The sequence below is a fragment of the Myxocyprinus asiaticus genome, chromosome 40, assembly GCF_019703515.2.
Source record: "Myxocyprinus asiaticus isolate MX2 ecotype Aquarium Trade chromosome 40, UBuf_Myxa_2, whole genome shotgun sequence".
NCBI classification, from domain to species: Eukaryota; Metazoa; Chordata; class Actinopteri; order Cypriniformes; family Catostomidae; genus Myxocyprinus; species Myxocyprinus asiaticus.
The window spans coordinates 21,113,621-21,138,526 of NC_059383.1; the positions used below are offsets into that span (position 1 = coordinate 21,113,621).

At 36.0% G+C, this 24,906-nt stretch overlaps 3 protein-coding genes across 3 annotated transcripts; 2 read left to right on the forward strand and 1 right to left on the reverse strand.

Moving 5' to 3' along the window:
* Positions 1–1,466: 1,466 nt before the first annotated feature.
* On the reverse strand, positions 1,467–4,424 carry LOC127431217 (oocyte-specific histone RNA stem-loop-binding protein 2-like). The gene is made up of 8 exons (XM_051681539.1): positions 4,096–4,424; positions 3,856–3,978; positions 3,675–3,758; positions 3,400–3,483; positions 3,124–3,270; positions 2,821–2,988; positions 2,600–2,756; positions 1,467–2,519 (listed from the first exon to the last, which is right to left on the reverse strand). Exons 1-8 carry the CDS (start codon positions 4,140–4,142, stop codon positions 2,343–2,345), a joined length of 987 nt encoding a protein of 328 aa, XP_051537499.1. The 5' UTR covers positions 4,143–4,424; the 3' UTR covers positions 1,467–2,342.
* Positions 4,425–4,552: 128 nt separating this feature from the next.
* On the forward strand, positions 4,553–9,618 carry LOC127431225 (zinc finger matrin-type protein 2-like). The gene is made up of 6 exons (XM_051681562.1): positions 4,553–4,634; positions 7,441–7,531; positions 7,828–7,951; positions 8,093–8,166; positions 8,250–8,395; positions 8,710–9,618. The coding sequence occupies exons 1-6, from the start codon at positions 4,617–4,619 to the stop codon at positions 8,851–8,853; spliced, it is 597 nt and encodes a 198-aa protein (XP_051537522.1). The 5' UTR covers positions 4,553–4,616; the 3' UTR covers positions 8,854–9,618.
* Positions 9,619–13,882: 4,264 nt separating this feature from the next.
* Positions 13,883–24,835, forward strand: LOC127431207 (lymphocyte cytosolic protein 2-like). Its single transcript, XM_051681526.1, has 21 exons — positions 13,883–14,431; positions 14,689–14,751; positions 15,574–15,620; positions 16,636–16,707; positions 16,798–16,835; positions 16,917–16,960; positions 17,529–17,712; positions 18,271–18,380; positions 18,482–18,527; positions 19,038–19,103; positions 19,510–19,538; positions 19,832–19,851; positions 20,288–20,428; positions 22,568–22,592; positions 22,768–22,780; positions 22,918–23,011; positions 23,232–23,272; positions 23,374–23,441; positions 23,754–23,828; positions 23,985–24,134; positions 24,257–24,835. The coding sequence occupies exons 1-21, from the start codon at positions 14,354–14,356 to the stop codon at positions 24,380–24,382; spliced, it is 1,530 nt and encodes a 509-aa protein (XP_051537486.1). The 5' UTR covers positions 13,883–14,353; the 3' UTR covers positions 24,383–24,835.
* The last annotated feature ends 71 nt before the right edge of the window (positions 24,836–24,906 follow it).

The following is a 24,906-nucleotide window of genomic DNA, read 5'->3' on the forward strand; positions in this document are numbered from 1 at the left end:
TAAAAATTATATCTTCAAGATTTAAACACATAAAATAGACGTCTGAGTGATGTATGTGTGCTATCAGGGATATTTAATGTGAGTTTTTATCTCTGGGGGTGGGGGGTATTGCTGATGAGACATTTGCTCATCAGCAATACGTCTATAAGATGTTACCTTTCGAATGTAAATAAGCCATTCAGCAGTTGTCTTTGAGATGTTTATGATTTAGAATGTTTGTAAATCTGATCTTTTTAAGATGTCTGTCAGATCTTAATTAGAATGCAATGCTTTCCAGATGAAACGCTCTTAAAAAGACATCTCAGAGATGTATGTGTGCTGTCTGGGTCTTGTCTCAAGTAGTTTTCTTTTAAAGGTTTCAAGAGGTTCATAGCTTCACACTGTAAAAAATGTCTGTAATTTTAACAGTAAAAGACTAAAAATGCTACAGTAAAAAAAATTAAAAATAAATACAAATAAAAAAATTGGTTGAGTAGTTACCCTAAAATATACGTTAACAATTTTTAAATATGTTTAAAAAGACAATTCAAGTAGTTTACAGTAAAATGTTGTAAAAAATATTTTTTATTTAGATGTAAACAGTATGAATTATATTATATTTAAGAGAGTACATGTACTTTTTATGGTAAATTATTGTTAAACAGTAACCGGGCGTTCCCAGAATTCCCTGCGTGACCCATTACATTTCATTATATTTTATGGGAATAGTTATGTTTCTTCTTATTTTTAATATCAGTTATATATTTTGGGATGTTCTGTGTTATATTTGATGTAGATTAATGTTTATTGGATTATTTTAATTTCACATGTTACCCTGATGGTGTTTAGTGTTTGTGTGAGTGACACTGAACACTGTCTTTACATGTTTATTGGTCATTGCTTCTGGAAGGGACACTACTGATGAAATTCATGTCATCATGTGCCCTTCTATAATTATTACGGTGATTAACAATCCATTACAAAGTGAAAAGCAAATTTTTACAGTTTCAGAAGGTCAATATATTCATTTTATCATTTAATAATATAAACGATGGTACCGCACCATAAATTATCCCTTAAAAACAGATTTAAACTGTAAAATTTACAGGTTGTTCTGTAAAGTTGTTTACATTTTGACTGTATTTTTTTTTTTACATATTCTGGCAACCACAGCTGCCTGTTTGTGTGTGTGTAAAAACAATGGTATTTTTTGTATTTATTTTTTTTACAGAGACCAACATATTGTTGCAATAAATCTCCATTCCGCTTACTGTGATCTGAATGGGAAAAGCACAATATCACAGTAGGTACATCTTGAAAAAGGTGAGTATAAAGGTGTATTTTTTTCCTCCAAGTTTTACTACTAAATAAATAATTGTAATTGACATACTGTAGGTATAAAATCATGATCATTCACATGAAATGAAGACACCAGTCACATTAGTAACCTTATAAAAGCAGTTTTATTCAACATGAAGAGGGTCCACTCATGGGTGCTGCCATGTAAGGATCACATGACCAGCTGAAAACTACTCAATATCAGTAACCACCCTGTTATTGGACACTTTTACTCATGGCTGCAGGTTAATATAAATGTTCTAAAATGGCATCAGTATTGCATTTTAATGATGCTGCATCCACAGCCTTAGATGTCAGTGTAAGTCAAAGACGTCTTGAACAAAGACTTATGGAGTACATCTTTAAGCATTTGTATGGATCAAAGCATCTTTCCAAACCACTATTTCAAGATGAAAAATTGAGGTTGTTAATTTTCTAAATAATTTACAAGTATAATGGCAATGTGCTGTTAAGCCTGCATCATAATTCTCTCTATGGTGCAACATCATACTGTAGGGCAACGAGTTCAAATAAATGTCACTCATCACAAATATGCCAAGTCAACTACAGCCAGTCCACATCTTTATTAGTTTTGCATTCCATTCATATTAGAGAGCCACACACACACACACTATATATAAAAATAAAATGTCTAAACTTAGTCTGTTTTTAGAAAAACAGTGACGTGACAAACAGGAGAAACAGTGTTAACATGGAACCAATAAGGAACAGAATGTGTGCTTTACTGCTTTTGGGAGAGAGAGAGAAAAAAAAAAAAAAAAAAAAATTTCTTCACCAGGTCAAAAATTAGAAAGTCAAGAACAAAGTAGTGATAACTGGTATGTGAAAGTGTGCAATAGTTAACGTTTATCTGGAGAGAATGCCTTGATGCCAAAATACATAGCATACTGAACTAGGAGACAGTGATCAAAGTGTAATCTTTCTTAGAACATCAAACACTGCCAGACAAAAAAAAAAGTTTTGCACATGCTCTGTGGAGACAGTTAACATCATTTGACAAGACACTATGTAAATCTCCAGAAAGGCTCTTCTTGCAGCAAAGGTGCCTGGTTCAGGTTGTGGTCAGTCTCAAGGAGAAATCGCAACCATCCTAGAACATTCTCCTGAGCAGTTAAGTGACTGCTGAAGGTATAGCCCAATCCAAGCTGAGAGGTTTGACTCTGGTGGTACGAGACCCCAACCTGGAGGAAATAAGCCAGATTAGCTCTGAATCCAACATTTACCTTCACAAAAAAAGGACACGGACTACTGGTCTACTGACTTGAGAGGCATTAAAAGACAGCCAAGGACTATCGGTTGATATGTCATTAGGTTGAGAAATCATGGAAGCACAAGAGTCTGGTGCCATCTCCCACTTTGTTCCCTCCTTTTCTCCAAATTCGCATAACTCTGCATTCATCTTCTCAAGCAGGTCCTGCCTAAAGAGAGTTTAAATTGGCCAGTTAAAAATGTCCTTAAGAGTTGTTTTTTTGTATGACTTACAGTTGATCAACTGGGTCTTGTCCCTCAATGTCTTTCTGGGAGGCAGATGGTGGATCCCATGCGTGAAGTGCTCTACGCCAAAGCCTGACTTGCATATCCCAAGATCTACGGCTATATTTGCGGTATTTGTTGGGAGTGGAAGGGTGAATCCCAGAGATGCGCAGGGGCCTAAACAGTTAAATGACAAGCATCAAAATACCCATAATGCTTAGCTACACAACGTTTAATGCAGCAATTCAAGAACAAAACATTGTCAAACACTGTCAGAAAAAGAGCATGTTAAGACTTCTTCCTAATTCTCACTTTGGAACCTGCTGCACATAGTTTTGGTAGCCACAGGTGTTCTTTCCATACTGAATCTGTTTTTGTCTGCGCTTCAAAACTGCCTCATTAGTCTCAAATTGTGCTTGGTCAGCATTGTGGGAGCACCACTGTCGCCCTGAAGGTGACCTACAAAAACAAGTTCCTTTCATGGTTTACAAATCACCTGACACCAGAAGTCATTGTTGAGCCAGTTAGTTTCAGCCAGTTTACCAAACTCCGAATGATTGATCTACTTTAAAAAGACATACACCAGACCTCTTGATTCCATCTATGTCCTCCGTTCCAACAGCAACACTAGCTGTAGACATCTTCAGGATACACCTCTCAAGAATGGAAGACCTGATCAGAAAACAGATTTAAAAAAGTAAAATGGTGAAAAGATACATTAATGTTGTAACTCAATATTTCAGCTCTTTAAAATAAATGGTAGCATGTGATTTGTAATAGTAGCTACATGTTAAAGTACTAAACTTCTATACTTCTCTGTATTCATCAGCCCTCACAACATCAAAAATTGTTTAATAAAATACCTGCAAGGCTTCTGAGCAGCAGATGTTTTTTTTCCATTATGTGAAGTCAACTGTGGGGTTTTAGAGCAGCTGGTAGGTGGGAATCTGCAGTTCAGACAATACAGTTATCAATTTGCAATCTGGAAAAAACAAAACAAAAAACACAACTTTGTTCCACAACTTGCAGAGATGTTGACTTTACCTGACAAAACTATCATACACTGAACTGCAGCCTGGAAGAAGCCAAGGTTCTGGGCTACATGGGTGTGTTTTAGGCTTTAAGTCATGTGGTATGTCTGTTGGCCACAGGTGAAAAGGCAGACCTCTACAATGAAGAGACATAATATAACCTTATGTGTAACCAAACTGACAGGAATTTTTTTTTTTTAAATTAGGCCCTATGTTAATAATAAATTAAAAAAAATAAAATAAAAATACACACCGCGACTCTAAGGGGCTTTGAAGAAGAGTTTCTGTCCGAGTTGACATGCTGAATTTGGCTACAGCCACACAATGCGCTGCGTTTCACAAAGCTTTTTATCAGCGACAGGTGTAACGGGGGCGGGGCTGTGCGATTGAGGAAGGTAAAAGGCCGCCAATCATCAAAAAATAAAATAAGTAAAATAAAATATTAATGCTTTCGTGTGAACAGAAACAACTGCGCTGTATTATAAACGGAATGTGTCTAAAGTGCAAGTATAATCGAGTAAATCCAAGTTATTAACCAAATTTTTTTTTTGATGGTTTCCATAATCCTCTATGGCCTAATTCCTCCTCAGCAGTACTTATCATATTAAATAATAAAATATAAAACACTATAACCTGAGAGTTTTTGGGATGAAATACGTGTCGGACATTAATTTCTATATTAAACAGGGAGATTTGTATAGTGAATAAGGCATCCTGTGCAGTTTCGACACGTATACGACAGCCACGAACACTTTACGGCACCACGGTAGCAAAATGGCATCAGGCAGTGGGGTAAGAAAATTGCCAAGAGTGGTTTTGTTTTCTTTTTTGTTTATAGTTTCTTAATCATTCCGCGTTATTGAGAATCGCCGACGAACAAAGTCTGCTCTTACTTTATTGTCTTGGTAGTGGAGAACAATATTTTTTTAAATAATTCTGTAGTAGATGGGAGGACAAAGCTAACTGAGGTTGTGACGGTAGCTGGTTTTGTTTTGTTATGTTATATTCAAGAAAAGAAAAAAAAACAAAAAACAGATATCTTTGAATTATGAGACATTTTGGAATCTAGCTGGCCGACAGTCTTGCTAAACTGTCGACATGATTACTGACGTTTTATTCCTGTTCAATTTTGTGTACATGATCTGTTAGTTTCAGCAGCAGTGATCCGATTCAACTTTATTGTCACTGTGCAGAATCAGTGTACACGTACAGACTCAATGAAATACAGTTAGCATCTTACCAGAAGTGCAAACAGTAATATGTAGCTGGATATACACGCATAAAAAGAAATTATGGTAAAGTGCAAACGAGTTAAGAATGCTAGTGCAATTGATTAAATGGGGTACAAAATGTTAGTATAGTGCAGATGATCATTGTAATAGTCAAGTCTTTTTTATTTGTATAGCGCCTTTCACAACACACATCGTTTCAAAGCAGCTTCACAGAAGATCATGCTTTAATAGTCATCATTGTGTAGTTTGATAAAATACGATTGTGAATTGTGTTTAAAAATAAGTAATTAGATAATAATTGTATTTAGAAACCCAGTGAGCAAGCCGAAGGTGACTGTGGCAAGGAACACAAAACTCCATAAGATGTTGGTTAATGGAGAAAAATAACCTTGGGTGAAACCAGGCTCACTGTGGGGGCCAGTTCCCCTCTGGCTAACAGCATGAATATAATGCCAATATTACTTAATTATGTGCAGTGCAAGTCATGGTTTAAAATTATTAAACTAAGTAAGTGTTAAGGATCAGTGTTTAAACAAAGATTTTGTATGAACTGTAAGATTAATGACTAATGTCTTTGAAGTTCATCCTGGATTAACTGCAGAAGTTCACAGAGAGGCTTTTGTTGGCAATTTATTGATAGTCTATGTATTCCATTTTAAGAGTGTAGTCCATCATTAGACCAAGATGATGCAGGCAGAGATCAGTGAGGTGCTGCGCAGTTCAACCGGCAGGTAATTTCGGTGAGGTCTAACTTAAATCCAAGGTTCAGGCAGTGGCATATGAAGTATCCCATGTCTTATGGTTGGAGTTGGCATCAGTTCATCTTCTGAAGTCCATCATAATAGACTGAAGTGATGTTTGGCTGGTACTGGCTGCTATTAGTCATCATCACTCAGAGATACGTAGCAGTGGAGTCCAACACGAAGTTCTAATGACCTCAGGATAGGAGTCCCGAGGTTGAGACAGGGAAATAAATAGAATAATATTAGCATAGATGCCATTCAATTTATTGCAGAGTTATAGATCACGATCAGTGTTTCTGGTTCCGGCAGACCTAACTTAAGCAGCCTAATTGTGAGTTGATGGATAAATTAGGTGTATGCCTGGCTAAATAGATGAGTCTTTAGTCTAGACTTAAACTGAGTGAGTGTGTCTGCATCCCGAACAGTGTTAGGAAGACTATTCCATAATTTAGGAGCCAAATATGAAAAGGATCTACCTCCTTTTGTGGAGTTTGATATTCTAGGATCTATTAACAGGCCAGAATTTTGCGATCATAATGAACGTGATGGAATATAGCGTGTAGAAGTTCACTTAAGTACTGCGGAGCTAGACCATTCAAAGCTTTGTACGTAGTTAACAGAATTTTAAAATTAATACGAAATTTAACAGGTAGCCAATGTAACGACGATAAAACCTATCAGAAGGCAAGGTATATTACGGAATGTGCAAAATAAAAGGTTTGTATGTAGCAATATATATATACAGTATATGTTAATATAAATGTGTAAATTAGATATGGAGCCTAAGTAATTAAGTACAGTAAATATATAGCCTACTTTACCGTTCAGAAGTTTGAAATTACCATGATATTTTTTTTTTATGTTTTTGAAAGAAAATGATGAATGAATGTTCTTCACCAAGGATGTTTGAAATTAATCAAGAATTACAGTAAAAACATTTATAAAGTTGCAAATTACTATTTCTTTTTAAATAAAAGCTGTATTTTTCATCCAAGAATCCTCCACTTGCAGCAATGACATCTTAGGCCTTCTTGTTGTCAATTTACTTTATTAAGATATTCAGGTGAATTTTCATCACCTGTTTTCTGAAGCACTTCCCAAAGATGTGGTCTTAATTGGTTTAAAGGACACTTCATGGACCTTATAATCAGACTCTTCTAATAACAACTCAAAACCTCAAACTTTCATTTACCATCCAGTCTTTAAGCTCTTTAGCGCATTCTACCCTTTGCCTTGTTTCTTTTCATTTGCCAGTTTCAGACGTGGGTTTGTCTTTGAAACTCTCCCTAAAATGGCAACATCCCAGAGTCTTCACTGTTGCAGATCAAACTGGTGTTTGGCATGTACTGGTCATTGACACTGCCAGTTTAGGACCTGTGAAGAGTCTGTTTCTCAAACTAGAGACTCTGATGTACTTGTTTTGTAGTTGTTATGTATCTGGGCTGCCTAATTCTCTCTTTGGCCCAGTTAGATCCAGTTTGCTTTTTTTTTTTTTTTAAATAGAGTATATTATTTACAATGAGGGTAAGGAGGAAGAAATGTGCAAAATGGCAGGAGTCATAATTGCAGTAGTGTACAGAATGGAAATAAAATGACTTTTATAATGTCTGCTTGCTTTTGTAGTCTAAGAATGATTTTCGGCGCAAATGGGACAAAGATGAATATGAACAGCTGGCTGAGAAACGCCTTACGGAGGAGAGAGAGAAAAAAGATGGTATGCAAAACCATTGTTGTAATCTTTTACTGCTTCTTTGTTTGGTGTTTTTGGTGCATTTAATTTAGTAAATGACCAGATTAATGAAGTGATATATTTAATCAAATATTGCAAAGTACTGTATGAAGTCAAATGAATGGGTTTGTTTTCACCTCAGACTCACGAATTGCAATAAATTCTTTTGATTAGAATGTCTTTATTTTGTCCAAATAAATGGCATTAAAAATGTTTATGGGAAGTATGCATAATTAACAGTTTTCCTTGTAATCCATGCATTTCTTTGTCCTATTCTCAAGGCAAGCCTGTGCCTCCCGTCAAGCGGGAGCTCCTCCGCCACAGAGATTATAAAGTGGATCTGGAGTCAAAACTGGGGAAAACTATTGTCATCACAAAGACCACACCCCAGGCTGAGATGGGGGGGTGAGCATCTACTTATCATTATTCACAAACATTCAGGGTTGTGTTTGCTTTATGTATGTTTATTTCTGGGTGTACTGCTATTTGTTACTCTAATATTTGTGTCAGTCTTCCTAATTTGCCTCTTAACTTCTTTTCATTCAGATACTACTGCAATGTCTGTGATTGTGTGGTAAAAGATTCCATAAACTTTTTGGATCATATCAATGGCAAAAAACGTAAGAAACAAGGTCTTTATTCTTATCTTTGGAGTAGTTTAGGAGTAAATATGACCAGATTTTCCCTTTTTCCCCTTAAACAGATCAGAGAAATCTGGGAATGTCCATGCGAGTAGAGCGCTCTTCATTGGACCAAGTAAAAAACCGTTTTGAAGTAAACAAGAAAAAGTTGGAGGAAAAGCAGAAGGAGTACGATTTTGAGGAACGAATAAAGGAGTTGCGAGAGGAGGTCAGTGCTGAAATTTAGGTTCATTTGCACATTTACTGACAGGTAATGGGCAAACAAAATGTGTCATGAAAGCCAACTAATCATAATCGTTTTTTAATCACCATTTCTTATGTCCAATGAACTTGTCATATAGGTAATAATAACTTATTTGACAAATAAAATAATCTACAAATGTAGTAAAAGATTGTTAACAATATGAAAAATTTCACTTTGTTCTTCAATACTGACAGTTTGTCTGAAGACAATTGTATTTTATTTATTATTTATTTTAGTTTTATTTATAGCCTGTTGTCCTGATTTGTTCTGTTGTAAAGGAGGAGAAAGCAAAAGCCTACAGAAAAGAGAAGCAGAAGGAAAAGAAAAGAAAGGCAGAAGAAGAGCTCAACTTTGAAGACGAGGATGAAATGGCTGCTGTTATGGGATTCTCTGGGTTTGGATCTTCCAAAAAAGGCCACTGATCAATTTCTCTTTCACCTGTTTGTTACCAATGCCTTATCTGTATTGGTATCCCTGAACACCAGGTCCCATATCACTGAAACATGCAAGAACTTTTACTATTCCTTGACCATACAGCTTGTTAAATACTATTGTTAAATATTCCTCTTTCAGCTAGTGTGGTAAAGACTCTGGTTGGCAGATCTGTTTTTTGTTTTTTTTACCCTTGATTATAGAATGTCAGGAAAAAAGCAGCATTCACTCCTTATTATAATTAGGTTGTTGTAAGGTAATTGTTGTAAATAAGCCTGCATAACGCATTTATTCTTTTGTGAGTTGAGTCTGAAGTAAACCTATTACCCCTTCTGCAGAATGGAACAGGAAATGCTAAAGCAATGCAACATTTTTGGAAGACAAGAACTGAATACATTTATTCAGTGTGGCAGATCTGGAGGATAGGACAAAACCGTTCGTGCTGTGTAACGACTGAGCAGTTTGTGTGCATTTTTTTTTTTTTTTTTTTTTTAATTGAATGGATGGATTGTATTATTTTGTGGTTATTTTACATTAAAACATTGTACCAAATATTAAGTGTATTTCCAGTACAAAACAATATAAACTAGAAAGATTAAATTTTTTAAATCCTAAATAACCACTTGATGGTGCTGTTGTTCCACAAAAACCTTTGACAAACAACTGGCAAAATGATCTTTAAAATTGGTCAAATCAAAACTGAAATAAATATTTAAACTGTTAGCTATATTGTATCATCAGTCTGTGGTTAAATAATTCTAATGAATTACATGTAACATAATCTAATACGTATTCTACACACTCATGCTATTTTTTTGGAATGAGGGTTTTATTTGGGGAAATTTTTTTTTCTTTTATTGTAATCCTGTTTAAATAAAAACAACAAACAACTTTCCAACCTTTAAAGGCTGGTTCACGCTGCCCCAACAAACTCCAGAATTTCAAACATTCTAAAGTTTGTTGTTGGATTTAGAATGTTGGGAAAGAACTGTCATTTTCACACTGATCTAGCAAAACCCAACAACTGTGTCTGTTGGTGTATATATCCATGTGTCGGGGCCAGTGTGAATTACCTTTTAAAGACTTTAAGACTCATCTTTAATTAATAATATTATAATAATAAATTTCCCTCATAATTGTTGTCAGTGAAAAAAGTCCAAGTGACAACATAGCAAATATTTAAAGGCCACTAACGCGTTTTCAGTTGTAAATGTATTGATTTTGCTACGTTTACACTTCTCATTCACACTACAACAGCGTTTTCCTCCACCGAAAACAAGAATGTTAAAGGCTGAAATCAATGTTTATATGGAGACCAATTGGTCCTCAGTATCCTCTGTGGGCTTGGCTTGGGAGGCACGGTTCTTAGGGGCCGGCTTATACAGTATGCCTCATTCACCAAAAAATCCAAAGCATGAGAACTCGTGGAGTTGGAAGGGGATATTAAAAGTGCCAAGGCAGAGCTGAAGCGCCGAATGTCATTTGATGGCTTCAGAGAACTGACCCGACTGAAATACAGATGTAATACTATTTGTCGCGGAAGGGTGGAGTTTTGGCTATTCAGGGCAAGACAGTCATACTTTGAGTCGGGGGACAAGGCAGCAAAACTTCTGGCTAATATACAAAACAGAGAGAGTCCTTTTCTACCATTCCCTCAGTGAAATCTGCTGGTGGTGAAATATTTACCTCAGCCATTGATATTAATAATGCTTTTAAAGAATTCTATCTTGATCTCTATAGTTCCATGTCTTCATCTACTGATGAGGATATTATACAATTTGTGGAACCATTAGAACTTCCTAAACTGACGGCTGAGGAAAAAAAATCTCTTGGTTCTGAGATAACCTTGGAGGAGCTTGGCGAGGTAATTAAGGCCTTGCCTACAGGCAAGGCTCCGGGACCAGATGGCTTTGCTGCTGAGTTTTTTTAGATCTTATGCTACAGAATTGGCTCCACTTTTGCTAGAAGTTTATATGGAATCATTAAAGAATGGAAAGTTTCCACCAACCAAGCCCGGATCAGTCTGATTCTTAAAAATGACAAAGATCCAAGCGAGTGTAAGAGTTACCGTCCAATTTACCTGATTCAGCTAGACGTTAAAATATTGTCAAATATTTTGGCTAACAGATTAAGTAAAGTTATGACATCTCTTATACATAGAGATCAGGTGGGGTTTATTCGGGGCCGTAGCTCTACTGATAACATTAGGCGTTTCATCAATATCATGTGGTCAAAAAGGCGTTTGATATGGTAGAGTGGGATTATCTTTTTAAGATTTTGGAAATGTACGGGTTCGGAAATACTTTTATTGGTTGGATTGTTACTTTATAGACACCTGGTAGGGGTGGAACAAACAAATTGATTCATTTCAGGTTATTTTACTCTGGATAGGGGCACCCGGCAGCCACAATAAGAAAGGAGGATGATTTTCCAGGGGTGGTGGCGGGAGGTGTGGCGCATAAGCTTTTGCTTTATGCAGATTATATTTTATTATTCGTCTCCGACCCTACTAGATCTATGCCTTGCCTAAACAGAATTATTAATTTATTTTCTAAGTTCCCAGGATACAGAGTTAATTGGTCTAAATCCGAAGCTTTGGCTCTGACAGCGTACTGCCTGGTAACAGCTTTTCAGCCGGGCGCCTTCCAGTGGCCCAAACAGGGCATTAAGTATTTGTGTATTTTATACCCAGCAAATTTGCGTGATTTAGTTAGTTAATTTTGACCCTTTAATAAAAAGATTTTTGAGCGATGTGGGCAGTTGGGCTTCATTACATTTATCTATGATTGGGAATGTTAATGTTATTAAAATTAATTGTATTCCAAAATTCAACTATCTGCTACAGTCCCTACCTATAGATTTCCCCCTCTCTTATTTTAAGCAATCTGATAGCATAGCGAAGTCCTTCATTTGGAATGGTAAATGTCCCAGATTACATTTCAGTAAATTGCATAGGCCAGTTGACAAAGGTGGGCTAGGCCTTACCCAAGATTTTGTTTTATTATTATGCATTTCGTCTCAGACATTTGGCTCACTGGGGAGGGTAGTGGTGGGGGTTAAAGGTTGATTCTTTGTATATACACTATATTGTCAAAAGTATTCGCTCACCCATCCAAATAATTGAATTCAGGTGTTCCAATCACTTCCATGGCCACAGGTGTATAAAATGAAGCACCTAGGCATGCAGACTGCTTCTACAAACATTTGTGAAAGAATGGGCCGCTCTCAGGAGCTCAGTGAATTCCAGCGTGGTACTGTGATAGGATGCCACCTGTGCAACAAGTCCAGTCATGAAATTTCCTCGCTACTAAATATTCCACAGTCAACTGTCAGTGGTATTATAACAAAGTGGAAGCGATTGGGAATGACAGCAACTCAGCCACGAAGTGGTAGGCCACGTAAAATGACAGAGCGGGGTCAGCGGATGCTGAGGCGCATAGTGCGCAGAGGTCGCCAACTTTCTGCAGAGTCAATCGCTACAGACCTCCAAAGTTCATGTGGCCTTCAGATTAGCTCAAGAACAGTGCGTAGAGAGCTTCATGGAATGGGTTTCCATGGCCGAGCAGCTGCATCCAAGCCATACATCACCAAGTGCAATGCAAAGCGTCGGATGCAGTGGTGTAAAGCACGCCGCCACTGGACTCTAGAGCAGTGGAGAAGCGTTCTCTGGAGTGACAAATCACGCTTCTCCATCTGGCAATCTGATGGACAAGTCTGGGTTTGGCGGTTGCCAGGAGAACGGTACTTGTCTGACTGCATTGTGCCAACTGTGAAGTTTGGTGGAGGGGGGGATTATGGTGTGGGGTTGTTTTTCAGGAGCTGGGCTTGGCCCCTTAGTTCCAGTGAAAGGAACTCTGAATGCTTCAGCATACCAAGAGATTTTGGACAATTCCATGCTCCCAACTTTGTGGGAACAGTTTGGGGATGGCCCCTTCCTGTTCCAACATGACTGCACACCAGTGCACAAAGCAATGTCCATAAAGACATGGATGAGCGAGTTTGGTGTGGAAGAACTTGACTGGCCTGCACAGAGTCCTGACCTCAACCCGATAGAGCACCTTTGGGATGAATTAGAGCAAAGACTGCGAGCCAGGCCTTCTCGTCCAACATCAGTGTCTGACCTCACAAATGCGCTTCTGGAAGAATGGTCAAAAATTCCCATAAACACACTCCTAAACCTTGTGGAAAGCCTTCCCAGAAGAGTTGAAGCTGTTATAGCTGCAAAGGGTGGGCCGACGTCATATTAAACCCTATGGATTAAGAATGGGATGTCACTTAAGTTCATATGCGTCTAATGGCAGATGAGCGAATACTTTTGGCAATATAGTGTATGTTTAGCTTTTCTTTGTTTATTGTTAATCACAAACAAGTCAATCTGATGACCAGCTTGTCAGCTGATTAGCACTGGTTGTTAGCTAAATATCCAGATCAAGATTTGGATTTAAAATGTATTTGATGTTTTTGAAAATAAGTCCAAAAAACGTTCAATAATAATCAAGGAACACATCGTCCGCATTCTCGAACAGGATGTTTGAAACATGTCTTGATGTCCTCAACAAATTCAAAACTAAATTTCAAACTGTTTATGTGGAATGCTGACATTAACATTGCAAACTAATTTTAGCTATTGGCAAGATTGTTTGTGTTCAGAAAGTCCAATATTTACCATGTTTATGTTTTTAGTGTTTTAATAATGTAACGTAATAAAATCCAGGCTGCAAAAATCACAAAGCCCTTCAGGATCACATGACTTGTGGAACTGGCAAAATGAACAAATAAATTTTTAGATTTGCATCGTTTGTTATTTCGCCTAATACTATCAAGAGGTCACGTTATTAGGAAGCACTTCAAGAGATTCAAGGTTCAAGAGATATTTTGATGTCCAAATCTATACATCAACCAGAGGGAGTGAAGTTGAAATAACCAATACACTTTTATTGATGTTATGAAATAATAACTTCTTTTTTCCATAAAGGGGCTGTACTTCCCCTAGTTGTCACAACAATCTTTAACAGGAAGTCTCTGGGGAAGTGAATATCATTCTTTTCAAAGTGCTCTCAGACAAATTCGGTTGTTGGTTTCTTAGGTTTTTTTAAAATGTTGTGTTAGCATTTACTGTATGTAATCTTAGCATATCAGTATCTCTCCTTTTTTTCTTATTTGAAAGTGACATTTGAGTGATTCTGTCATCTATTTTTATTTATTTCCTTCTGTGACTTCTTTCTCTTTTTTTGGCTCTCTAGTCTTTCTTGCTTGCTTATTATTTACCATTAATACACTAACTTGATAAAGTTTTTTGTTTTGTTATATTTATATCTTTCTAAACTAAACAACACTCTTTTGATACTGCGCAAGTCTGTTTGTCTGTCTCCTTGTGTTCTCGGCAACATGATGTCTGGCACACTGTGAGCTCACTGTTAGAGACGCAGCAGTTTTTCAATGCTTGAGCATATCTGGAATTTTTTTACTCATATTTAAGACCAGTCAACAATGAGTTTTGATAGTGTTCCATCCAAATCTGAAGTTATGGGCTGGGATTCACATCAGTTAGCTGACTTTCTGAAGAGAGTAAGTTGTTTTCTCTTTCCATCTACAAATGTAAATTTGTTGACAATTTCAACACAGATCTCAGTTTGATACAGTTTAAAACAGTGGTAATTAAGAGGCTTTGTTATGAAGTAGCACTACTGAATCTAACATTCAGAGACCTCATCTAGCCAAAAAAAAGAAAAAGAACCATTCATATTTTGTTCTATTCTATTCATATTTGTAATGCCATACATATCTTATTGACCTTTTTTGTTATTTTTTATTATCATCATTAGAGGAATCTAATTGGATGTGATAAGGTTGTTGCACGATATAACATAAATGGACAACGATTCCTGGTATGTACCTTTGGAAACATTTTTTCAGTCAAATGCCACAGTCTGTGATCTCAACAAGAAAATCATGCTATGTTTTTTGTTAATGGGTTTATCTGCAGATAAGTAGCCTTTGGAATTTGGAACTTAGTCTTTATAAATATAGTCATATTTGTCATGGGCTGTGGGACAGAACAAAATTTCCCTTTATAAAATAGATGGTTAAGGATTCATTGTGGTATCATAATAAAAAAAATTAGGAAGTGCTGTTATTAGAAACTAAAACTTCCAAAAAATGTTAGAATGTCTGAGTCAGAGACATTGTAGACCATAAAAGTGATATATATGGGGGCTGTGGCTAGTTGTATGGGAAGTTGTCATAAGGGATATACGTCAGTAAGGTTTTGAGTCAAATATCCAATTATTGACTGTAGTTTTGTATGTTGGTTTGAAACACCAGGTTCAAAACCCTGTTAAAATTGAATATTTCTTGTGAATTTTACCCTCCAAAACAATGGTTTGATCATTTTTTGCATTAGCTTTTAAAATGTAGAAATGTCATGCATTGTTTTGTGGTTCATAATTGTTTTACTGTTTAAATTTAGCTGAAGAGCCTTTTTTGGGCGGGATAACAGTGGAAAAGCTCAAAAACATTTTTCCAGCCAAGACGTTAAGGAACGTAGACTGTCAAAAATAAACCTACCATTATATTCACTGTAGAAAGAAATGTGACAACTAGCCCTGGTCTCCCCTATGCATAATTAAATTCATTTAAACTATGGTCATAAATAATGACTGTGTCCAGTAAAGTCTGTGTAAATAGTTTTAATTTGTTCATTTTTGTAGAGTATGTCTGAAAATGATATTCAAAAGTTCCCTAAGCTTCATGCACCGTAAGTACTGCTTGTATATTTTTGTGCCTATATTTAGTGAATAGGTTATTAAGCTTTTCCTAATTTGTTGAACGTAAATTGCTGCTGTACTCTTGGCACTGAAGTAAATTAAGCATGTTAAAGGGATAGTTCACCCCAAAGTGATAAGTCTGTCATCATTTACTCACCCTTATGTTGTTTTAACCCCGTATGACTTTCTTTATTCAGTAGAACACAAAATGAACTGCTAGGCAAAATGGCAGCCTGAGTCACCATTCACTTTCACCATTCCAAAAAAATGCAATAAAAGTGAATGGTGACTGAGGCTGCCATTGTGCCTTTTCAGTTTGGGGTGAACTAATTTTTAATGTAAAATAAAGCTTTATTTAATAAGCATAAATCGCAGAATAATTTATCATATCCACAGTATTCAAAGACAAACTTTTCAATTTTTTACAAATACTTTCAAATGATTTTAAATAAATGTTTCTATATTGCTCTACCTACTAAAAGAGTACAAACCAGGTAGAAATGTGCAAGAACATCATAGATGACAGTGTGACATTAAGAGGAAACACTGCACAGGAAAGATAAACCAAGACAGGCAGATATGGCAGGAACCATTGCGCTGATGCGGAAGCTTTTTTATAGTGCATGTATGATGTGAAATGGTTGAAACCCCACACACTTAAATTACTCAAAAATGAAGACAAATTCATTGATTTTCCCCAAAACAATATCTGGCATGAGATGTGTGATTGTGATATTGTAATGTTGTAGTAAGGTCATTGCTGTTAGCTTGTTGTTGAGCAGTGTCAGGTACGCATAATAAGGGTTCAAAAATTGTTTCAGTTACCACATCCTGCCTGAGCTGAAACCTCAGCTAGTACATACAGCAATGATAACATTCTGTTGCAAAGATGTGATATTCCCTTAGACTAAGCAGCTATACTTAGTCTTTTAACACCTACTAACTAAAAACATGCCACAAAAGCTGATTGAGTTTTGAGGATTTGAAATTGGAGTTTCCCTTTAGACTTATCTCCAAGATTTGTCAAGAAATCAACAAAGAAAAGAAGAGATTCTTTCCACAAATTCCAACAATAAGGCAAGTACATGTTATTATAATTGTACATGTATGCATCATTAATATTGTATTATAACTACTGTAATTAGATAACTAATGTTTTTGTAACAGGCCATCACAACCAGTCCCCAACTATCCACAACCACCAGGTACAGAAGATATAAAGTTATAAATATAACAACACGCCATTTTTTTAAATATATTGTTTTAAAGTTCTCTCTTCTTTCTAGTTTCAGTTGACCATGAGGAACAAGCATGGGACTCTGAGGAGTTTGTAAGTCTTTCTCCTAAAGGGATAGTTCAATCCAAAATGAAAATTCTGTCATCATTTACTCACACTTATGTTTTTTCAAACCTGTATGACTTTCTATAATCCATGTAACACCCATGGAGAAGTTATTGGAATTTCGAACTGCTCTCTTTCAAACAGTTAAAGTGGACAAAGGACTGTCAAGATCCAAAAGGGACAAAAGGCACTGTTAAAGTGGTCCGTATGACTTATGTGCTATATTCCAAGTCTCCTGAAGCCATGCAACAGCTTTGTGTGAGGAACAGGCCCAAATTAAATCGTTATTCACTGAAAATCTTGCTTGACAGTTGTGGTCTCCATTCACTTTCATTGTATGGACAAGTGCAGCTTGGACATTCAGCTATTAATACATACTTTTGTGTTCCACGGAATAAAGCAAGTCAAACGGGTTTCAAAAGACATGACAATGAGTAAATGATGGCAGAATTCAAATTTCTGGGTGAGCTATCCCTTAAAATCAAGTCTTGAACTGCTTTCAAGTGTCCAGCATCATTTGTGATTGGCCCAATACATCTGTTCTTTCATTATGAAGGACAGCGAGGATGATTACGAGAATCCTGATTCAAATGGCGAAGACGAAGCTAGCGGTGGAGATTATGAGTCTCCACTGGACGGATCAGACAGTGACAATAGCTATGAGCCACCACCAATCGAGCCTTCTGATGACATGCCCCAGATCTGTCCTGTTAAACCCATAGAAAACAGCGATTATATTGGTACACAGAACTGTGCACGATCCTTTTCTACTCTGAAATACAGTGGTTCTCAACCAGGGGGCCTCAGCAAACTTCCAAGGGGCCTGCAAGAGCTATACATGAAATGTCAAAACATATGAGTGGCTGCATTTCACGTTTAAACTAAATGGCAAAAGTTGTCTTACCATGTACTGAGGTGATGCAGACCTTTACTGTGCATCATACAACCATGTTATTTTCAATTTGGTCCCTTAAATTTGTATTGTAAAAAAAAAAAAAAAATAAAACATACATTATTGTCTTTGTTGCAGAACAAACAGCTCTTTGGACAGTTCTGGACTCACAAAATTAATTGTGATTAATTATTTCAATCTATTGACAATCCTAGTTTTGGGTGGATGCTTTGAATATGGTCTTAGACAATGGAGCCTTTGTCAAAAAAGGTTGAGAACCTCGAACTACTGCTGTAATGTTATAAATCCTAGAGACATATGCTCTTTCTCTGTTGGATAAGTCATATTGATTACTATTAATAAGTTTGATTGTTATTGATTCGGTATTGATTACTTGCTTTATCAGATAATAATCGTAGCCGTGGCGTGAACAGGAGCCAACCTCCTGTGCCTCCAGAGCGTCCTGGACCTGGCCATGGCCCTGGCCCTTTTCTTCCTCTTGTGGAGAGGCCAAGTGTGAGTTCTTCGTACTTCCAAACAGTAACAGTGACCCTCTTTGTCTTTTATTTATCTTTTTGAGTCTTCTAATTCATAACATGCTACTTTGAATTCTGTAGTTTGGACTACATGCAAGAGAAGAGCAGGCCCCAAAAAGAAACCCTGGTAAGAATGTTTGTTCACTGCAAAAAATACCAAAATACAAATAAATAAATAATTTTCTTAATTTAGTATCTTTGTCTTGTTTTCCACTATATCTCTCTATAAAAATCCTTAAAGCAAGATTTACCAGAGAGGAAAAATACTAAGAAAATATTCAGAGGATATTTCTTAAATTATGCTTATTTTTCTACCCCATGTGAAAAAAAAAAAAAAGCGTTTTTCTTGATTTAAGCTTTTAGATTTATACTTAAAACACAAACTATCAATTTGCTAATGCAGTAAAAAATATATATATATAATCTATATAATCTATATTCTCTGAAACCAAGTCTTGATATCTTGGGTAATTTTGTTTCGCCAAAAATTATTGTTTTCAAGAATGTTTTTTACTGAATTAAAATACAAAAATACTGATTAAGACAATGCTTTATGTGTTTGTACTATATATGATGTTGTTCATCTTATACCCCTTTATATGCTCTTATTCCTCGCTACTGTCTCTTGCTCTTATAGCACCTCGTGTGGACCGCAGTAAAAAGCCAGGAGTGCTGGACAGGAGCCATCCCTCACCTGTAGCAGGTCCCGTTTCATTTTAACAGTGGTTGCAGTCACACTTTTATTTCTAAATGCACTTTCTAAGTGACCTTGGTAAATTTGATCAAAAGCATTATGCCCATTTAAATTTTTTGTGATCACTGACCGTCAGTTGCAATTATGCTTGGTTTATTTTATTTTTTTAAATGGGATTTGAACTCGGATCCACTTTCATGCTATGTAAAATCATAATCACTAGACTGATACATCTAATATTGTAAAATTGTATTGAACAACTAAATTGTTAAAAAGTGTTTTTAATTTTTCTCACAGCTAGGGCACCAGGTATCACTGGTGACCCCTCAAAAATAGATGCATGACCTGGTTTGCGAAGGGATCTCTGTGGTTGTGTTTTGTCAATCTTGTTCTTTACACTTTTGTGTCTTTACAGGTGTAAGGGGCAGTAGCTCACTAGACAGGGTAAGTTTATCTCATCCTGTTGAGTCTATGTGCTTAAGCAATTTCAGTTACATTTATTTGTTTTGTTTTTCACTTTTCACTTCACCCAGTTTTCTCTGCATTTCCCAAACAGTAGTTAGCACAGAATTAGAAAACAGCGTATTTGTTGTTTACTGAGGCATAGATCATTAAATCTTCTTACAGAAAGCCTTACATAGACCAAAGATGCTTATATCCTAGACCTATAAATGACCTGGTTTCTACTATTTGGTCTATCCATTTGAAATACTAATATTTATTTCTTCTTCCTGCAGGTTTCTCAACTACCAAAAAGGTACAGATATTTATTTTGTTTTCGTCTTTTGCAGATATAAATTTGTTTGAAGTTATAACTCCACTGTATCGCTCAGAGGACAAGAGAGAATAGGACAGAGCATAGCTGAAATTTGAATATTTGTCACACAGTGATCTATTCTGTCATTTAAAGTGTGAGCTGTGGTTTGTGGTCTGCTTTGGTCTAAGAAATGACATATGCACATGATAAAGTGTGAGCTTTAGTAAGATGATGGTATTTAGTATGGCAATTTAGTCTTTTGTAAGATTACATTTCCATAATGGGCTTGGTTTTATTTTATAGCACTATGAAAATTCAAATGACATCTGCTTACATCAAATACATGCACTATATAAGAGGTGTAATTTAAGTCTCTTTCTTTTCAAGCTAGATTTGTCTCTGTAAAACAAACAACTAAAATGCTTTTATCCTATAGCAACAGTGCTGCTCCTCTCAGACTACCTGCAGTGGCAGTGGAGATGCCAGGAGACCCAATGAGAATTCCCAAACCCTCACTTCCTCCTTCTGGTGTGAGGAGGAGTGCCTCATCTGTTACCCCAGGCTACTCTCAAAACCGGTCAGCAACACAACTTTATTATTCAGAGAGAACTAGGGGTCAGTCAGGCATACCATATAACTAGGGCTGTTGATTTAAAGGATAGTTCACCCAAAAATGAAAATTCTCTCATCATTTACTCACCCTCATGATTTCCCAGGTGTGTATGACTTTCTTTCTTCTGCAGAACAGATTTGATGAAAAATAGAAAAATATCTCAGCTCAGTAGGTCCTTAAATTTAAGTGGATGGTGATCCTCCTACTCGGTTGTAAACAGTGCTGCTCTTACAGGTGTGTTGCACATGCATCCGTTCTCGAGTGTCTTACATGCCAACGCATTTACGTCAAACGCGCATAATGATGCTGACCGGAAGTGGTGCTTTATAGTTAAAAAGTACTGAAATATTTATCTTTTTTGCACCAAAAGCAATCGTATCACGTATCACTAAGACATTAACCGCTGGAATCGTATGGATGACGTTTATGCTGACTGTCTGTGATTTCTGGAGCTGCAAAGGGTCTGATCTCCATTCACTTGCAATTTAAGGACACACTAAGCCGAGATATTTTTCTTCAAATGTGTTTTGCTGAAGAAAGAAAGTCATACACATCTGGGATATCATGAGGGTGAGTAAATGATGAGAGAATTTTCATTTCTGGGTGAACTATCCCTTTAATGTGTTAATTCAATGGGATTACTTATATAAAAAATAACGCTCAGGGACTAAAAATGCTTGGAGCACAAACTAAAACCAAAAATGAATGAATTTGTTTGCAGAACGTAACCAAATATGGGGAAAAAGTCATTTTCAACTGTTGCCGCGTGAATAATTTTTTTTAAATGCTCTTAACCAGTAATAACAGGTTAATTTCATTCAACTGCTGCCTTATATATTTCTTTGCCTAACTGCCCATTGTGAATTAAGCATTCTGTGAATGAAGACCTTTTTAACAACTTTGTATAATTATTACATATAGATTCACGGTTAATCCAGATACAAGGAAAACATTATTAGAGGTAAAAAGTACATTTCTCAGTTGTTCCAAGACTTCACTGAATTATTATTAGATATAATGCATTAATACAGATTTGATGCTGTCAGGTTTTGACTGAGAAGCAGATCTGTAATTAAAATTATATTTGATTATTAACTTGAATTAACTGTATGCTGTAATGACTTCTATGCTGATAAATACGCCACACAGGAAAAAATGTAATAACTTATTTTCGCTAATGTTGGTGAGACACGTGCCTTATTTTGGGCTTGTTTTTGCAGACCAGGACTCTTGTTCCTCCTGTGAGATCTGGCAACATTGCAGCTGGTATTTCACCCACCCTTAGCACACAGTACTGTCATTTAAAAAAAAAGAAATGTTTTTAAATGTTTTTTTGATTAATCGTTCTTTTATTTCTTTCCAACCGTGGACAGAATGTGGAAGAGAGGCTGTGGGTCATCCAAACTAAAAAAACAATACAGTTTATACTCAGAACGAACCGAAGTGATTAGTCCCTGATAACACGTAAAAAATAAATAAATAAAAATAAATAAATAAAAACAAATATTAAAGCAATTATTCACATCTCCGGACGGACCAAAATAAGTAATATTCCTACCTTCGGTGCAATTCAAGTTTAAAGTACCACCTGTTTTCAGCAGGGGGCAGTAAGTTAAAATGGCAAAGCAGAATGGATTGCTGTGGATTGTAGGCCACTGAAAGTCTTATGTTTAATAATATGGAAATAAATAATATATTGCCTTCTAAAGCCAATTTTTGTATTGTCTTATCAATGCTTTACTCGTCTGCCACAATTATGAAATGCATTTTATTTATCAGAATTACTTATATATACTGTAATATATATTAGGCCTATATTTTTAATTAACTATTTATAACTATTTAACCATTATATATTGAATTATTGTTATTTGAGGGATTTCTCAGCAAATACGTATGTGATTCATTGTAATTAATTTGATTAATTAATCGGCATATCATATTATTAATTCAATCAAAAATGTTTATCTGTTGACAGCCCTACTAATAACACATGAGATATAGTGCATTGAACAAACATACTTCAGTTGTCAGAGGTGCTCTTGCAGTTTTCTGTTCATTTACACCACGTCACTGTAACCTGTATTTCTTTATTTCAAACAGACATCAACTTGATCACAGAAATGAGGTAATCACACTTAGATATCTATCTGTCTGTCATCTATCTATCTATCTACCTATCTATCTTTAACATGAAAAGCATAAAAAGTAATTTATTTGAATTTGTTTAACTGTGATTATAAAATACTCGCAGCATAAAGAAAGTCACTCACGCTTTTATTTTCTTTCTTTGCTCCCAACAGTTTCATGATGACAGTAAGCAAGTGTTTCTTTCTTGGTCAAGTTTTGCGTACTTTTTGGTAGAACAGTTATAAGCTGTAATATCAATAAACTGCTGAATGTATGCCGTAACCACAAGAATCCAATGTTTTGATATCCTGTGATTTTTACAGCTGCCAGGCATACCTCCAACACTTTTCCATTGCATGCCAGGAATCCATCACCAAGACCGCCAAGGACACATGGACAGTCTTTTCAAACAGACAGGTACATATTCAGATGACTTTGAGAACACTGGTGTCAGCAAAACATGGACATTGTTGCATGTTGTGTAACTCTATTTAAAAACCTTTAAATAGAGTTACACATGCATAACATACTAGCTGTTATGGCTGAATTAATCCCCACATTCAGTAAAGATATCAGTTGTGGTGCAGATATTCTCATAATGGTAATTCCCCATCTGCCACCCCCTCATTTTTCACAGTGTTAGTTCCAGTCGATTGCTACCAGCAGAACTGCAGAAAGGTGAGCATCATAGCCTGGATTCATTATTACACTTGTTTGATCATTCTTACTATATATTCAATAAATTAAAAAAATGAATTCCTTATTTTGTTTAATAAAAGCAACGATTGCTCAACGGAGTAGTCCAAGAGCAGCACTGCCACAACCAGACACAGGGAGCAGCAAGCAGGTATGTTGAAATTCTTGAGCTGTGTTAAAACAATTATACTAAAGCAACCAGCAGATGGCATTCTTGAACTACATTTCTTCTTTGGAGCTGCTTGAGAGCATTTCTTGTACAGTGTTAAAAAAAAAAGAAAAAAAAAAAGATTTTTTTCTTACAAAATATCTTTCATATTAATAGTTGGTTAAATTGGATTCAAGACATAACAATTATCATGGTTAAATGTAACTTTTTTTTCTCTTAGACAAATGCAAAGAACTATTTGGCATTTTTCCCCCTAATATCTATTTTGAATCTTTTGAATTTTTCCATCTATAGGACATGGACCCAGCTTGGTATGTTGGAAAGATCACCCGTGGTGAGGCAGAGAGCTGTCTGAGAAGAGTAAACAGGGTGAGATCACTGTGTTCAATTTAACCACATCATGGCAGATATAAGTGTGTTCTTATTCTTATGCAAACTTAAAGGAACACATAGACTAAAAATGTCATTTTTTATCTTGGCTTTGAATTTAACAAAGTTATCCATTTGAAATGTGCTCTCTGTTAGGATGGGGCGTTCCTTGTGCGAGACAGCTCAAATCGCTCCTCTAACCAGCCCTACACACTCGTGGTACTGTACCAGGAAAAAGTTTACAACATTCAGATACGCAGAGAAAGAGATGGCTTCATGCTTGGCACTGGTCTAAAAGGCTCAGAGGTATCCAAACACTTGTTTATTTTTTCACTGCAAATTTTTTTTTTTACATCCAGAACTTTATAGGTATACATGCAAAATGACTGTCATTAAAAGTTAGTAATGCTCTTGATTGTTTCTGACAGACTTTTGAGCGGATCTGCGACATTATCAGTCAACACAGACACATGCCACTCCTTCTTATTGATGCTAAGAACCGAGAGGCCAGCCAACAGAACCAGTGTGCTCTGATTTACCCAGCTGGATATTAAACCTTTATTCTACCCAAGCCTAGACTCCACAGGACAACATCACTGGACTTCAGCCAGTATTTTCAGAAATAGATCTGATCTCTGTGATGGATCTTTAATTCAGTGGTTTAATTAAATTCAGTCATTGAAAATTATGGAATCAATTACTTTTTCCCCCTAATTTCTTTTTTTTTTTTCTCTCTCAGAGATATTTTTAAAATGAAAACCATAGCAACACCATTCAAAACTTTAAAAATGGTATGACTTGTAAAGCTTTTGAATGCATGGTCACAAATTACATGGTACTTAATAGATATTAACAAATTAAATGTATTGCAAAAAAAAAAAAAAAAAAAAAAAAACATTGCATATAGATCAATATTTATATTCTTAAAGTTGTCTGCATTTCTCAAACTATAATAAATCTATTCAATGGAGAGCTACAGTTAACAAAAATAAAGTATTTTATTCCCACCTTGTTCCACGATTTCCAATTAAAAAGTATCATTTATTGTGTTAACGTCATAATGTCTTTCTATCTTAAA